We start from the raw sequence: 17,555 nt of genomic DNA, 5'->3' as shown, positions 1-17,555 counted from the left end.
TAACATCTCCCCATTGTAAGCCTCCATTTTAATGTTCATGGAAAATTTCCCAATGGTGTAAGAAATTTTCAATACATTTCCTTTTTAAACACATAGAGCATATATCAACAATGAAGGAACATCTCATCAACTCTAGGCTGTCCTACTGGTGACCTCTTGGCAGCTGGCTGGTATTTCTGTGTAGTCAGCCCAAAGAGTGGCTGACTTTTCTCTGGTCCTTTCCCCTCTACCTCAAGGAAGAAGAGCCAGTATACAGAAAGCTACCATTCATTGCTTGTGCCAACAGGACATGACACAAGCAGTTAGCTGACTTGATTTAAAATTAAAAAAAAAAATCAGTAGAGCTTGTGTGTGTGTGTCTGGCTTTCTCCTTTGCCAGTTTTATGCTATAGTATAGTGAAGTTCCCTGGTATATGGTCCAAACTCTAGCCCGAGTAGTTCTCCTGAGCACATGAAGTTTTCAAAGTGAGACTGAGGGCTTTACCTTCCATATTACATAAAAAGCTTAAAATCACAGCTCATTGTATCTGCGGGTACAATGTATTCTGGCTCAAGTGGCTCTCTTTCATACTAGAAAAGATAACAGCTACATATTTCGGAGTCTGCCAGCAAGATTGCCAGAAGGAAACTTTGTGGCTAGTCAAAAAACAAACTAATCAACTCCCCTCCCCCCCCCTGCCCCGGGCCCTCTACATCCTAATCTTTACTGCCAGTTATAAAGACTGTCCTCATCCTCTACTTTTTTTGTTCTCCCTGAATCAGAAGCTCCACAGCTTTCTTTTTTAAATACCATTGGGAAAGAGGAGGTGAATGGGGATAAATCCATACTCACACCACACCAATATAGATACAAGCAAGGTCTGAGAGTTACCTTGTATAGCTTCAAACTTCAGCATCATAGGATGACAGACATTATTTACAACTGCAAGCTTTGTGCAACATGACCATCTTCCATTGCAAAAATAAGCTGATAAGCATGGCCTTTGCATTTACAGAAAGCTTTAGAAACCAGCAATAATAAACCCTAGCAAAATCTGCTTTCAAAATGAGGGGATTTTTGCTGAATTTTAACAAAAAGCAATAAAAGTGTCTGTTTTTTTATTTTCCCATCAGGAACTTAAAAACTTCGGTAGCTGATTACAAGGGTGAAGAGACACAGGGCAATTATTCCCAAGTCAAGAAAAGCAGATGATGGTATTCTTGTTATTTCACCTGCAGCAGTCCCTTAATCTATCCATAGGTGCTTCAAAGGATTCCTTTTCTTCAGACAGCAAGTTTTTGCTGCCACAGGTAATTGAATCTGGTGAGAACATACAAAGATGGCAGAGACGCCATGCAGCAAGCGCACACACTGAAGCTGTGTTGACTTAGTACCCCTTACTTAGAAGTAGCAGACTAATTTCTGAATGCCACCATGCCTCAACTAATAACCTCCCACTCCGAAGCTACACGGGCATGTCTTCCACAGCTGAGGTTGCTCCAGCACAAGAAACCTAGTGACCTGCTTACTGAAGTTCAAGCTTTGTCATCAGAACACTCAAAAGCAGCCCATGCCTGTTTGTGGTTTCAATGTGGCACCTTACTTGCTGTACACAGGCAAGTTCCCCAACCACTTCGAAAGTGTGGGACAAGTTACCACTTTGGATCTAAATACACAGCTTTGAAGTGAGAAGCCCCCAAGGCCAGCAGCCATTGTTTGAGGTGTGTGTGTATGCATACACACAAAGATGCAACTGTACATATGCAAGTGCCTTTTTTGTCATGCCTTCCCTTCTATGAAGTTATCTAGGAAAAGCGTAACCAGACCTACACCTTACTAAAATTCTACAGCACATCAAGGGAAAGAAAAGGTGAATTGATTTAGGCTGGTGAAAATCCTATCTTTACTAGTTTTTCTGTTTTCAGTGAGCTGTTAAAAAAAAGTAAATTTTACTCTACGGAAAACGATTCTCCAACCTCCTGTCTGTACCTCCAAAACCTCTGATTTGAAAACAGAATTTTTCCAGCCCCAGAGGACCACATTACTGCACCTAATGAACCAGGCCTCAACACAGTACTGCAGCTGTTCAGATCCAGAATGGCATCACTTACTAGATACAACCAATTCCCAGCCAGTCTTCACCAAATAATGGAATAACAACTCTTCAGTGAGACTCTTCAGGCACGTAGGTATCAAAACCAGAGCTTTTGCAGTGGATCAGACATTAGCCACAGTCATTTGCTATTGCAGTTCTTTGACGATGACTCTGCTTTCACTAAGCGGCAGAACCACACACTGGTGTATGCCTGTCCAACCACCTGCAACCATTTATGACCATAATATCCCTCACCATTTCACAGACCCTTTTAGATTCACATCCCAACAGGTACTGCCACAATGGCAAGTTTGATCGCTATATTAAAATGTCATATTATGTAAGACTTCTACAAAGTTAACACTTGCCATCCTTCCTTCAGGCTCAAGTGTCCTTAGTACTTGCTCTCCACAGCTGCTAACACCAAATACATAAATTATCCAATGTGTTTTAGGTTCAAACTTTAAGGTTCAGACTTACGCTTTGAACCTACAACCACTGCCGAACCTCAAAGGAGCCCAGGTGCTGCAGGGCATAACTAAGAAACGGAATAAGAATGTGATGCTAAGAACCTAAGCAGGAGCCAAAAACCAGCTAGTGGTACTGAACCCTTCTTAAGCTTAATTTTAAGAGCTGAAAGCCCTCATGGAACACTTGTATTTATTGTGTGACTACTAAGGTTTAATACTGAGATAGTGTTGTACAGACTTCTGCCTTAGCCAGGAAATACAGCTATGCTATGAAAGGGAACTGTTTCTCAGGGGCACTCAAGAGGCTGAAGAACTTCTCAAAAGATTGTAAGTATAAGAAGAAACTATTACAAATTTCTTAAGGGACTTTAAAAGGTGACTGCACCCAGTAACATGCAAATACGATGATATAAATCCATTTGAAATACAACGATATATATCCATGTAAACTTGCAAAACACTTAACAGGTTATGGCATGATGAGCTTCATCAGAACAACTGTAACCTGAAAACAAAACAGTTCTTACTAACATCTGAACTAAAAGGGCAAAGAAATACATGCCCCCTACTTCTCCCCAAAAGAGTAAAACAACTAGTAGTAAAAATTATCTTTCATTCCCCGGCCCCCAGAGAATACAAACATAAGTCAACTTGTAAGTATTTGCTTTCCTGTGGCTGTTGTATTAAACTGAGAACAGCTGGATGGATCTTGTCAAAGAGACAATGAGGAGAATAAACCAGTGTTCCTGAATTGCAGAGTTTTAATCCTCCTAAGCAAATTACTCTAACTCTGATCTAGAGTTTATGGTTTGCAGTGTTACACATAACAAGTCTATAGCTAATCTTTTCCATATATATTATATATGGCACTTAAGAAAGTACTACAAAACCCTGCTCCAGACCCAGAAGTAACAGATAAATAGCCAAACAATTATTTAAGAGACAAGGCAAGTTTGGTAGATTACTTCTGCAGTCATTTGCCAGGGAGGTAGAAATGGTTTAATGGGTGGCCCACCAAAAAACAGCATTCATAAAGGAGTCGCCAGCTCAAATATGTAGTCAAGCAAAATAGTTCTGAGAAAAATCATGCTAATACTAAAGTCAAGGCAGGGCATTTTGCAGCTTCTAAGTAACCTGAGTTACAATTAATTAATCTAATCAAAGCAGCCTTCACAGCAGTTTCTGAGAATATTTCTACTTCTGTCAAAGGTCTTTTTGACATTTAAGAACAATTCTTGTATTAAATATTTGTAATACATGAGCATGAAAAAACATCTCCACATATCTCCCCAAACTGCACACGTGAACATAGATAATAGGTAACTTAGACGAGTTTCACAAAGCAAAAAGTGATAAAATATGTACTTTATTCCAGCATGCAGTCACACAACTACTCCTGGCAATGGTAAATTACTAGGTAAAACAGATACTAGTGAAGGACTGCGCTCTCAAGTCCAAAGCATACTTAGCACAGTGGAAGCCATTCAATTGCATTAACAGAGGCTAGATACGTACTTACACAAATCATGATGTTAGGATAAAATTTACTTATTGATCTCCTTGAGATTGGCTCTAATGAAAACTGTCAAATGATCAAAACCACAGACTGATTACAGCAAATGTTACTAGCAGAAAAGCGCTGAGCTCCAAAAAAACCCAACAGCTCCTTCAGGAGACAATAATTAAAAAGTAGACTCACCTAACACTATACTTGGTCATACACACAGTATTTACCCCAAAAGGTAACAAGAGATACACAGTATCCCAACTTGTTCCAAAGCAGTGAAATATTAAAACTCTATGGTTAGACTGCTACATGTTCTTTATGTTAGATGCTAATAGTATCCATACAACATCTCCCTATACCATCTGGTTTCACAGCTCATAATTAAAAAACATGTGAATTAAAGTTTGAAACATGCCAGTGAAATCCTGTACCACCACCCCCTTGCCATTATCACCATACATCTGTCAATCCTCTATACATCAGAAATACTGGTTTGTATTTTATGTGTGTACCTCTACCTCAGATACAAGCTCAAAAGCGTGAAATACTTTACATACATGATTCGCAATAAAAAGACTGCAAGTACTAACCAGGTTCATCTGTTTAGTCTGCATTTCACAGAGCACCAGCTGTTTCTCCACACAGCCAAATAAAAAACTCAAGTAACATGCAATCCCCAAAAGATCCCTTGTTTATCACTCTCAGTGCTTAACATGGGATTTTCAAACATCTAGGTATTAAAAACAATTAGCTAATGAGAACCACAGGACTTACAGTGTGAGGGATTAACAAATTAAACATTGTTGAAGAATGCATTGACAAAAAACAAGAATAAAAACGAAGACAGCAGAGTGCAAAATAAAACAACTTCAAATTTAAAACCAAATTTTTTGCAGAGATAAGTACATCTCATGCAAAGAAATTTCTGCTGCATTAAGTTTAAAAGTACTAAATAGCATACTTTGCACCAAGTACAATAACAGACCATTTTATGTTAGAATCAAAGAATCATAGAATGGTTTGGGTTGGAAGGGACCTTAAAGATCATCTAGTTCCAGCCCCCCTGCCATGGGCAGGGACACCTTCCACTAGACCAGGTTGCTCAAAAGCCCCATCCAGCCTGGCCTTGAACACTGCCAGGGAGGGGGCATCCACAGTTTCTCTGGGCAACCTGTTCTAGTGCCTCACCACCCTCATGGTGAAGAATTTCTTTCTTATATCTAATCTAAATCTACCCTCTTTCAGATTAAAGCCATTACCCCTTATCCTATCATTACACGCCCTTGCAAAAAGTCCCTCTGCATGTTTCTTGTAGGCTCACACCATATGTTATATCAAACCATCACCCACCACCAGGAAGATGCTTGCATGTCAAGAACCTAATTCCGCACCATGACAGTCCGTTACCCTCATGACCAAAACAGTCATGTGGCTTTTCTGGATTACTACATGTTAACCAACAGCCATGAACTCCCAGACTTCTCAAGCACTGATACAGCCTGTAAACGAGCCCGGTGGAATTCACTGTGTTGCACAGGACCGCTGAGACATTACCGATACTGCATTTGGAGTTCGCAGTACACCTAATAAGTATAGCTTATCACTATGTACCTTAACTAAGAAGCAGTTATAGGCTGGAAAATTCACATCGCATACCCTGTTACTAAGATACTGTTTTTGTAAGAAACTGCTGCCCTTTAAAAAACTACCCATTTAATGATTCATTTTCTTTTAAAAAATGCACCCTCACGTCACCTGAATCATATCTAAATTCCCCCAAGTTTCACTGGGCCTCCTGGTATTCTACAGAACACCTATCCCTAAATGTGTTAGAACTGGCTTTAATTCCACTATCTGGAGTTTCAGCATGTAAACAATCTCAAAACAAGAACAGAGGTTTGAAATCTCTCCATCTCATGCAGTAACAGGATGGTAGGCAGCTCCGCACTAAATGAACTGCCATCCTGAGATTTAACCGGGCCTCAATTCTTTTGCATGGGAAATTATGACCAATTTCATCTCAGGGACAGACTGCCAGGGCTCAGGTCAGCTCGTATTCCTAAGCAACATGTTCACTCCCTTTCTTCTTTCTTTTAGCAATAAGAACTGGTCTTTTCCGGTGTCATTTTACAGCAACCTGCCAATACGGCTGTGCAGGGAGGTGACTGTACACATGCACATGGCACAAACTCACAGGAGAAGCACTGAAGAATTTAACAGGCTTGACACTGCAAAAGTCAGCAATTAAAAAAAAAAAGAAAGTTTAATAACCAGTGAAAACTTTCAGTGAAATAAACTTTGCTTTCATCTACACAGCTTTCACACTGTGCTGTGATGGGGCGTGGGGGGGGAACCAAACTACAGTACGCTAATACACGCGAAGAGTAAAGGTCCAGCAACTCTGTATTACAGGATTGGCACGAACTCCTCCCAAACACAGGTTTGCAAATGCCTCGTCTTGCAATCCATTATGCTAGTATATAAGAATTTCAGGCGGAAATTAGGACACCTACATGTCTGTCAAGTAAGAGATACCAGCTCCTGGTCGGAGGTTACACAGCACAGTGTCACAGGAGATGCTACCTAAGAAAAAACACAGGCTGACACGTGGCTTTCCAATTGGGAAGTAACAATAAAACAAAGCTAAGCATAAAAGCTTCCTGCTTCAGTAATGAAAGCCAACTTTTTATACAAAACACATTTTCATTTCAAACACACAGCTAGGAATTGAGAAATGGGTATGTCCTAAGGGCTAAAAGGAACTATTCAGCCTTCCCTACCAAAGAAAATGTAACTGGATGGGAACTCCTTTGCTTTTTAAACTACATATTATCATTATGGATAAGCGCTTGGCACAATTACCTTGGATTTAGGTCCAAACAGTATTTCCTTGTGAGTTAAAAAAAAAAAGAGGCTTATTTTGTGACACGTATTTATTCACTTCAAGTGTTCTGCTTTTCAGTTAATGTTCCATGCCGTTCCCAATCAGTGGCTAACTACAAAGGTTCCCAGGATGCTCTGCATGAAGTTCTAATGCTTTTTCAGCAAAATATGGGCACAAATACAAGCTCTAGGAAAAGTAATCACATTTAAAAGAAATTAACTACAGGAGAGCTCAGACTAGCAGTGGAATCACAAAACATTACAAGTATGTAATACATCTAGAAAACCTTTTTATTTAAATGTTATTTTACAAGAATTTTTTTCTTTCATGGAATATCTTCAGTTTGAAGATTGCAAATGAATGTATCTCCAGTAAGCTACTTCAGCTCTAGATCAACATTGAGAGAGAAAAAGATGTCATGATTAAACTATTACTTTGATAGTAGAAATGGTTACTTCAGTACTGAGGAGCATTATTACCAAGGAATGCAATAGAACTTCAATAATGAAATATCTCACCATTTTCCCACACTCTAACAAAGTTTAACTCGTATTTAGTATTCATTACAAGCACATTCAATTTTCTCTTGGAAAGTTGGAATATTGTTTCGAAAAAGAATACTGTAAGCTAAATTCAACTTCCTAACACAATCACACTGAAATTCCAAAATGATGAGAGAAGATAATAATGAAGAACAGCATTGTCACTGTGCACAAAGGTTTTTTCAAAGATCTGCTTACCCGCGCTGCTGTTGTAGAAAACATCCTCTAATGCTAATCGTACGGATAGTTTTCAAGAGAGAACCCTGCATTACCTGCTGAGAGCTCTGCCCGCAAAAAGAGCATCAGTGCTCGAAAGCCTGAAAGCAAGTGAATACGCTATATGACAGACAGCATCGTCTCCCACATTATCATTCAAACAATTTTTGCCTCTAGTGAAATGAAAAACACAGAATGTGCTTTCACATAGAAGGAATGGATTTCTACCAAATCCACAGAACATCATTCCTATTACGCTTTTTTCTCATAACTACAGGCTTGGGCCATTAAAATTGCAGGTTCAATACAAAGAGTATAAATATATTTGAAAGAAATGAAGTTGAGTTTAATGGAAAATACATATGCAGTCACCACTACTACCAGCAACAGAAACGACATTCAGCAAACCCTGCTCTCCTCAGCCATGAAAAATACGTAGCAATTCGTTTTCAGGCACAGGTTATTTTCCTACTTACAGTTCAGAATGCCTTCTAAAGAATGTTAATCATCCCTGTGTTATTCCATATGATGAGTCTATTAGAAGAGTACGAACATTAGAAGAAACGTACAAAATAGAGACTATTCAATGAATTGGAAAAGGACACCTTTTTAAAAGAACATTTGAGAAAAGCAAAATCACAGCTAATGAAGCTGGCCTTTATGTTTTGGTTTTTGTTTTTGAGGCATATACACTTAATTTGTACTACTTGAGTTAAAGAGGCCTCAAATTTAGTTTTCCTAAAACAAAACTTAAAAGAAACAAGATACTAAATGCATTATTAAATCTTGTTCCTTTTTCTTTCATTTTTGGACAAAACCCAGTAACTTTAACATATATGAAACATGAACATTTCTATGCTAAGTACAGACTGGAAAATACTACATAATTATTCTCTTTTTACCATGTAACATTTATTCTTACTGCCTTTCGTAATACTTGCTTTATGTGTATTTCAGTGGAAAGTTCTCCCTCTCTGTGCTCTGTTTTCAATTCATGTATCAGTGAAAAACCTGCAAATAGACATAATGCAAAAACCATTTCAAAGTTTCCTATGTTGCAAATTTAACCATGCAACAGCGGAAACTGGAATGTCCAAAAAATTGTAATATCATTCTATGATTCTGATGTAAAAAACCTCAAATTTTACAGCTTTTTCATGACAGGCTTCCGTATGTTGGCGCATTCATTTTTCAGCTGTATGTTACAGTACTTTTAGCACTGACATTGCAAACTGCTTTCCACAGGAACTGATGGAAGACTTCATAAGACACAATATTTCAGATAAATAAAAACAGATTGCCGTCGCTATTTAAGAAAGAAACAAAGCGATCCAGGCAAAAATCAAGCAATGTATCTGAGAAGTGGAAAAGGGCAAGGGCAGAAAACCACACTCTGCTAGCCATAGTGAAAAGTTAGCTTACTCTTTCAAGAAATATGTTAAATAAGGTTAGATGTACAAAATCTTCATCTAAATCTACACAGAATTTTATACACACAACAAATGTGAGGCAAAGCATAGGAACTACACAAAAGCATTAAGATACAAGACAGCTCGAAGGCCACAATACAAAGTTTAAAATACCTAATCAAAAAATTTGTGAACTACTGTTAAGTTTCTGCAATTAAATATGATAGAGAATGGAAATTTCAGTAATAAAAGTTATGAATACAACCTAAATTGTCACTTTTTTGCTGTTGTTATCTGCTAAGCAAAGTAATCAAAATCTTTCTTCGGAGCCCTTTCAATCACAGGCTATATCAATTTACTGACTGAAAATACGAAAGTACTTGGGTAAAATGGATTAGTAGTTACCTGTTATTTACCAGTAATTTCTTTCCTCAGATTTCCTATGTGCTTTAGTGTAATAAGATTTTAATTTTAGAATGAGGTTTTACTTACTTGAGTCAAATTTTAAATTTGTTTTTAGCATATTGAAAGTGGTAACCTGCACAAAATTGCATGCGGTCAGCTATGAGTGAACCCTTCTGAGCAGAAACCCAGTAGAATGTTTTCCGTAAGCTTTCTCAGTGTTCAGGTTTATAAACAATTGGGCTAACAAGAGTTTTCAGGACATATCAGCAAGTTGCTCGCTCCCTTCAAAACAAGCCTAAAAGTGACTCTTAATACCACTGAGGTGGAAAACAGTCACATATATTTGTAAAGTACTGTAACTAGAAATCTTTGGTGCAGGATACAAAACAGTTTAAAATTTTTTTCCAGAATTTTCTCCTTCAATGATACTGACCCAAAAACTTCCTTTGCAAATGCAGCTATCAACAGTTTTTAAATGAAGTTCAAAGGAGTTAAATTATTAAAAAAAAAAAAAAAAAGAAAAAAAGAAAAAAGAGAGCAATATCTAAATACATTAAACCACACTGAAGCCAGAGAAAAGTAATACAGTCAGGTAAACTTCCAACATACTATCTGGATAATACAACATGCCTTCTGCGTGTAAAGAAAGCCATACCTACATCTTTTGGAAAACAAACTCCAAATGAGTTCTGATCTCTTTTTGATGTTTGCAAATGAAGATGCTTAGATGACTATCCAAATTAAAGAGATTAAATTCAGCACAGTAGATTTACAACCTTAGGAAGTGGCATAATCAATTTCAAAGGGTTTGAAGGCACATTTTAAACAAAGAGTTCTTGAGGCAACAATTTGTATACTACTTCTAACTTGCTTTTCTCAGTGGAGGAAATCATTAGACCTGGAACTGATCTAGGGAAAGTAAAAAGGAAAACATAATATATAAAGTTTGTATTTAATATTTCACTGCATAACATAGAACTATTTCCCAGGACAATATTTTAGTTTTATGCTTTATTCTTTCCAATAAGAGGGCTCTTTCAGAAGCATCTGTTCAAATTGACCATCTGCTCTTACAAAGCAAAAACGAACGAAATTAGTAGTGGCTTTACATGATTCTCACACTGAAGTGGAAGGCAAGCACTAATCTGTCACGGATCAGCACTTGCAAGACTTAAAATCAACATCTGTTACTTCAAGAGGTTTTGTTTATGTAGTGGGAAAAAAAGTGACTTGGTGACACATGACAGACTTTGCTTTATTTTTCTGACAAAAAAGTGTGTTTAGTAGTAGCTATGAATCAATAAAGATGTGGTACAGGAACCCTTACCCCATGAGGAGAAGGTAAAGGAGCAGCATACAGCAGTCCTTCCCTTCTTTGGGTGCTTTCATGCGTACTAAGTTATTCTGGAGGTAAAAGGGAAGATAGCCAGCTAGATATATTTATGAATATTACACAGATCATCATTTCATTAGGTCTAGTTAAATTATATGAGCAAAATGTGATTGCGGCATTACAGGGCAATTTATTGATGTATTTGAACAGTCAAACAGGTCATTCACTTGAACAGGGTTAGTACTGAAGCCATAGCAAGGACTGTATGAATCACAGGACATTGGATAAGATGAACCTATGCACTATTGGGTTTGCTTTGTGCAAACCAAACTATTTATTGCTTAGTTCACCTAGCCACTGCTGCTCAGAGAGAAATTCAACAAAGAGTCAGGCTTTGGTTTGAAGTTGTAGCTCCACAGTACTTCAAAACCAAAGCTTGTGATGTATAAGCTCCCATGCTCATTTACATTAGCTCAGTGCCCAATACTCCACACACAGTGTTCCTGCGTGACAGGGGAGCTGTGGAATCCTGAGCGCTTATTTTAAGCTAGTCCTTGTATTTTGGTGTCAAAGAAGAAAGATACACTACTCGATTTACTTTTTTCCACTAATGTTAGGCAAACAAATAACTTAACACAAAGAACAATGAAGCAAGTATGGTAAAAGAAAGTAACCTGAAGGCAATTCTAACAAGAATCACTAAGTACAGATGATTTAACAGTATTATCATAAAAATACAACTGTTTATTTCTCCGTTCTTTCAGAATGGTAAAGATGATTACTTTATATTACTCATTAACCTCCCTTTTAAGTAAAACAATCATTTCAGAAAATTCCAATTTTGTTTTGCCTATTACGCTATTATTTCCTTTGGAAAGAAGACCAGACAGGACGAAACGAAAAATATATTTAATTATCTTCCTTTGTGATAGCAGTCACACAAAAAAAAACAATTGCATTTTCTCCCTTATTCTGTTCTCTTGCTTTCTTCAAGGAACATGAAGAATGACCATTAGCTATCTCGAAATCAACAGTGCACCTGCAAGCCAAAATGGCCAACAGTAAGATGTCATTTTATAGAAGAATTTCAGGGACATCATTCCTTTCAGTGGGTTATCTTTTAGGGACCTTTCAGGCAGCAAAGTATTCTCAACAGATTGCACTCTCATTTCTCTACTACTTATCTCTCCCCTCCCAAAGTAATGCTTCGTGGGTTTTGTATACCAGGTAATACAAAACCAAGGGCAACAAAGCCCTGTGATCCTTTTCCTCCTCGAAACATTGTGCTTGATTTATCTTACAACAACTGCTGCTCGTTGTCTAGTAACTGCTATACATTTGAACACCAAAAAAAAAAAATATTTCATGTTTTGATAATGATACCATCAGCAAGAAACACAGTAGTTAAATTCTCCCAAAATGAAGCACAGAGCACGCCAGACTTGGAAAATAACTGGCATTTTCAACTAATACCCAGTGAAGACAAAAAAAGTGGTTTTGGCACTGGCATTTAATGATTATTTTGTTATCTTTATACAATTCTTAAAACTTTTAAAATTCCATAATGATAACGTCAAGAGAAAGATTTAAACTGTTCTATTCAAAGAGCAGAAAGGCTGTTTTAGTTAAAAGGTATATGGGGACAATTAATGAAATATCATTTGAAAGCTTCAAAATACCTTTCTCAGAAATAAAATCCAGTTCAACTAAAATTACTGTCTTGACACACATACTGACAGATAAACAACTGAGCAAAGGTTTGAGCTGGCTGCTGTAAATTATGATTGGTTTTGCAACCCAGCATGTTCAGCCAGGGACCAGTCTACCCTCAGCCCTGCAAAATCAGGTTCTCAGTATTAAAGCACATCAAGTTTTTCTAACTTGAAAAAGGATGCTACCTTGATCGATCTGTCTGTAATGTGATGCAGAAATAATTAAGAATGAAGACTTCTTTGTACACTTACAGAGCTGTTCTACATACGCTTACATTATCTCTGGACTTCATGATGCCAGTCAGCCACGCACAATTCAAACATTTACTGCCCATTATGATGAAGCTTGTGGCTGCTGGAATTGATTTGTACCAAGTATTTCCTTCTAAAGAAATGCATTATCTCATTTACTCTCTGTAGTACGCAATCAGAATCACAAGGCATAATCAGCGCTTGGTTCATTGCATCAATTTTCTCCAGAGTCAGTTATGGGAATCCTGTGTTAGCAAACTATGAAAACAAAACATACAGTAAGTAACCACATTCGTGTCAAAACATGATTCTCCAAACAAAGACAGCTTCCTCTCTTTACATCTATTCAAGTTAGATTAGTCTTACACTATTTCTTCTTGGTACTAATTTTCAAACAGATAGGAAACAAAAAGAACAAATTTAGCAGGTAGATAAGCAGAGGGATTCCTCTTTTTTTTATAAAACCTGTTCACAGAAGCCAACACAGACGTAATAAATATGTCTGACAAAGGCAGGCAGACAGCTTGGAAGAGGAAGGCTGCAGAAAAGCAAGCAATTGCTATCAGATATGCCCTCCTCCAGATAAGCTTTCCTGCGAAGATAAACCAAGAGACATTATTGCCATTTAACAGTGAGGAACGGAGGCACAGCAGCAGTTTATCTCATGTCTGTATCTGCAATGAATTATGGAGTTGCACAGGCTAAGATGCCTTGACTGTGCCCTCCAACACCCAACTTGGGTTCAGATACAGCCATGCTCACTGCTCAACTTGGTTCTGTCTCAGCCCTTAAGGTTCTCACCAGCCTTTCATTCATCACAGACAGATCTGGATACTGCCAGAAATCAAGATGGTGCACAAAAACCACATTAAAAACTGAAAAGTAAAACATTTCTGGCAATTGCAACTCAGTGAGAGCTACAGCAGAAAACTGACAAACATGCAAAGCCATTAGCGTGCTGACAAAAAAAAGTCTTATTCACTCTAGATGCTCAGTCTTGCCTCTTTGAGCTTACATTAAATAAAAAAATTTTTATTTTGGATTAATTTATACCATCTGCTGGTTTAGATTAATACGGACAGATCTACTAAGGACTTTGGTAAGATGGACTTTACCATCACAAGACTGATATGGATATATTTCCTTTCTCCATATTTTTCTGACTTCTGCAAATTCAAATCAGCTTCATCACAGACAGATTTCTTATTCCTATACCACTATTAAAAAATAGTAAGTTGTATTTTAACAGATCCATGAATGTCAGCCTGCTCAATGCCATAAAAAAAATTAACCATGCTGACACATCTAGAACTTTCCTGTTCTCGGAGAGGTTAATTTATGCTTCCTGTAGAAATGTAATGACTTACTTGAAGGAAACAAAAGGTCCAAAGAGATGTCTTGCTACTGCAATGAACGCCTAAGTGCTTCATCTACCTGTATGGAAGATCCTGGTTCAATACGGTGCTTCTGTCCACACACCCGACTGCAAGTGCAAATGTAAAACTGGACTGTTTCATCCTAGACTGTAGCTAAGTATGTTTACAAACTCATTCTTTTTTTGGCAGAACGGGTAAGACAGATCCCACAGAAGGACTCTACCATATATTTCAGATCATTATCCAACCCTCAGAATCAGATGAGCCTCCACAAGTACTCCTTGATGCAGGCAGAAGCCAGTCAAAATCTGCACGCTCATGCACGCTCCCTCTCTAAATACAGGGCACTTCTCTGAGAAATGCAAAGAGCAGTGCTGGTCAATTCCCTTATTGTCTTAGAAACTCTGAAGGGAATGACGGTGTCACGTGATTCAGCCTTACAGCTTCGTGATTTCTTCTGTTAACTGTATGTTTTAAATAGGAAAATTGTTAAGTGACTACTGTGTCCCATGCACGACAGCAAAGCTTTCAGTAAAGCCCGACTTTATTTTCTGCTCTTTCTCCTTGCCAAAGCATGGCCTAAAATTAGAGAGAAAATTAAGAAGAGTGGTTCATAGATAACCTACATGTAATAAGATGAATGTAAACTTTTCCAGGTGCTTAAAAGAAAATGAAGGCCTACAACAGCATGCCTATCAAACGTGCTGTCTTACTCCACTGAAATCTGTCACAGTCTTGTCTGGTTGTAGATCTTCCTGCTTCCAAACAGAAGTCAATGTACTGTCAGCCTACTATCTTTACATTATTTCTTAAAACTATTGTGGATTACCGACCCCAAACACATCTCTCTCCACAATACAAGCCCTAGAAAGAGCAGCTATTCTACCTTAACGCAGCTTCTCACGGAGAATTGACTCTCCCTGTCAAACATGACCCTCTCCACACCCAGCCATTATCATGATGCATGCTGGAAGAAAATCCACTTGAGATGGCCTCCCTGGGTATTCAGCAGGACCACCGGAGCTTACCCCCATAGCTCACAGTCTGATATTTGTGTGTGCTCATAAGCAACGTTATCTTCCCCATGCTTACTAGTTTCATGCTGAAGTTTCATTCACAATCCTAATTTTAAGTATTTATTTGTACATGCTTATGTCCTCTAATAAGCTACTAGGACAAGAATACAACATTAGACCTCTTAGTCATTAAATTTGTTTTGTTTTTTTAAAAAACACCCACTTCTAACAGCAACAAATCCCTTTTAATTAAGAGTTTTTAATGGGGCCAAAGTTTTAGTTTGTTTGCTGCAACAAAAGCCAAGAGGCTTGGTATTCCCCCAAGACCCATGAGTATTGCCACAGATGAGCCCTTTTGAAAGGTCTCTTCTCTGAAAGTGTACTGCTTCTTCAACAGGTTTGTAGTCTTTTTGTACGAGTGATTAACATTATTGCTCCACCTGAGGTTTTCCGTGAAGGTCTGGCACTATGACAAGCAAATAAAGTACTTTTTAAAAGAAAGAGAAGCTGACTATGGTGCAACAAGAACCAGTGCATGAACGCAGACAGCAGTCGAACTTACTTTTGCCCTTTAAAGCTGTAACATTACAGTTGCTTCCAATTTTAAACATGGACTCAAACATTGTAATGGGCAGGCCTGCCTCATTTGACTTCATGGCTAGTAGGGACATGGGCTTTCATTCTGATTTCCGTATCCAACCGAAGTCTTAAGCTAGCCAAAAGCTTTCCTTTGGGATAGCTATGAAAAGTGTTTTAATCTAAATAACTCAGGGGCTGGACAAATCCAGACTCCAGAACCAAGCCTCTCAGGGCTGGTCATCCATGGGCTCTCCCCACCATCACTCAACAGCGCTGACCAAGCTGTCCACAGGAATGCAGCCAGGAGTTACCCAAGGACAGTTAAAAACCTCACCTCATCTCTGACATGAAGGTATACAAACTCAATTTCTAGATGCAGCAGCTCCTCATAATTTGCCTACTAGGTTCTGTTTTCCCAGTTACTTCCCTGTATCTTTTCCAAAAATCACAGTAAGAATCTGCTATATCTTATTAAAAAAACTACAAAATTATGCTTTACCCCAAATCCCAAATATCATTTATATAATCTGCTTTACATTCAAACAGCCAACCTGTCCAACTACACAATTCTTTCAACTCTTGTGCACAACACACAGTAGCCATAGCTGTACACTGTTGCATATAGCAGGAGAAGGTGCATTTTACAGTTGTTTCAACAACAAAAAATACAGAGTGATGATGTAATTTTTGTTTTATTTTGTGGGCGTTTTGTTAGTCCTATGTTTTTCAAAAGAAACTGACCTGTTCTCATGCTTACCTGTGCTCCTGGTAAAAACGGTAAACAAGTGCAGAAAAACACCCGTGGTGTTATCAGCGAAAGCAAAGCAATATTGCACACTGCATGATATCCCAAAAGCAAACAGAGGAGAAAGTGTGAAAACAGCAAACGCCACGACATTGAACCTGCTTCAAGGTAGAGCACGATACTGAAGAAAAGTGGAATAAAAGTCACTTCACAACCTTCGGAGACATCAGCCGCACAGATAAAACATGGTGCCAGAGGAGTTTTTAACGCGCAATTCTTGTTTCTCAGAAGTCTTCGCCACAAAGCCCAAGAGGGGCCAGTTTAGGCTGCTGCACCCGCCAGCCACGGCTTTCTGCACAGGCAACGGGCAAAGGCAACAGCGGGCACAGGCACTGAGCGCACGGCCGTATTATGGCTTTTCTTTCTGGGTTTTATTTTGGGCTTTGTTACGCCACTTTCATGTTAAAACCATCGTGCAACCTCACGTTCAGGGCAGCCTGTTTCACCTCAGTTTCTGCTCCAGAGAGCTGAGTCCCGCCCCCCCCAGCCCCCCGCCCGACGCCCGGCTGGCGGCCGGCGGGGGGGCACCCGGCGGGCTGCGGCCACAGAGGCACAGCCAGCTCGGGGGGCTCACTGCCCCCCCCCTACCCAGCAAGCAGACCCTCGCCGGGACGAGGTGCCTCCCCGCCCAGGGCCAGCCCCGCACTCACCCAGCAGCAGCAGCTTCAGCTCCCGGCGGGCGTCCCGCTTGTCCCGGCGCAGCCGCCGCTCGATCTCGGCGCTGATGCGCTGCGATTCCTTTTCCTCGGCGGAGAGGCAGCAGCCGGCCATGGCCACCGGCGGGCCCGGCTCCCGCCGAACGCGGGAGGGGAGCGGAGCCGTTCCCGGGCCGCGCCCCGACCCTGCCGCTGCCCCCCCGGGCCGGGGCAGGCCGGCCCGCCTCCGCCCGCCCGGTGGCGAGGGAGGGGCGGCCGGCGGGCTGACAGGGGAGCGGAGGGAGCGGGCTGCTTCGGGACGAAACGAACAGCTCACAC

At 39.5% G+C, this 17,555-nt stretch overlaps 1 protein-coding gene across 2 annotated transcripts in view; it reads right to left on the bottom strand.

Moving 5' to 3' along the window:
• Nucleotides 1-17,431, bottom strand: part of LOC104333383 (guanine nucleotide-binding protein subunit alpha-14) — an 88,051-nt gene extending 70,620 nt beyond the window's left edge. For both annotated transcript variants that reach the window (XM_075410890.1, XM_075410891.1), the window contains exon 1: nucleotides 17,232-17,431. In XM_075410890.1, coding sequence (XP_075267005.1) covers nucleotides 17,232-17,352 — 121 coding nt within the window. In that variant the 5' untranslated portion in view covers nucleotides 17,353-17,431. The remainder of the gene's footprint in view (nucleotides 1-17,231) is intronic.
• Between the last annotated feature and the right edge of the window lie 124 nt (nucleotides 17,432-17,555).

Source organism: Opisthocomus hoazin, chromosome Z (genome assembly GCF_030867145.1).
Source record: "Opisthocomus hoazin isolate bOpiHoa1 chromosome Z, bOpiHoa1.hap1, whole genome shotgun sequence".
Classification (NCBI taxonomy): domain Eukaryota; kingdom Metazoa; phylum Chordata; class Aves; order Opisthocomiformes; family Opisthocomidae; genus Opisthocomus; species Opisthocomus hoazin.
The sequence above is the reverse complement of the archived record's forward strand: the minus strand, read 5'-3'. Positions and strand labels throughout refer to the sequence as shown.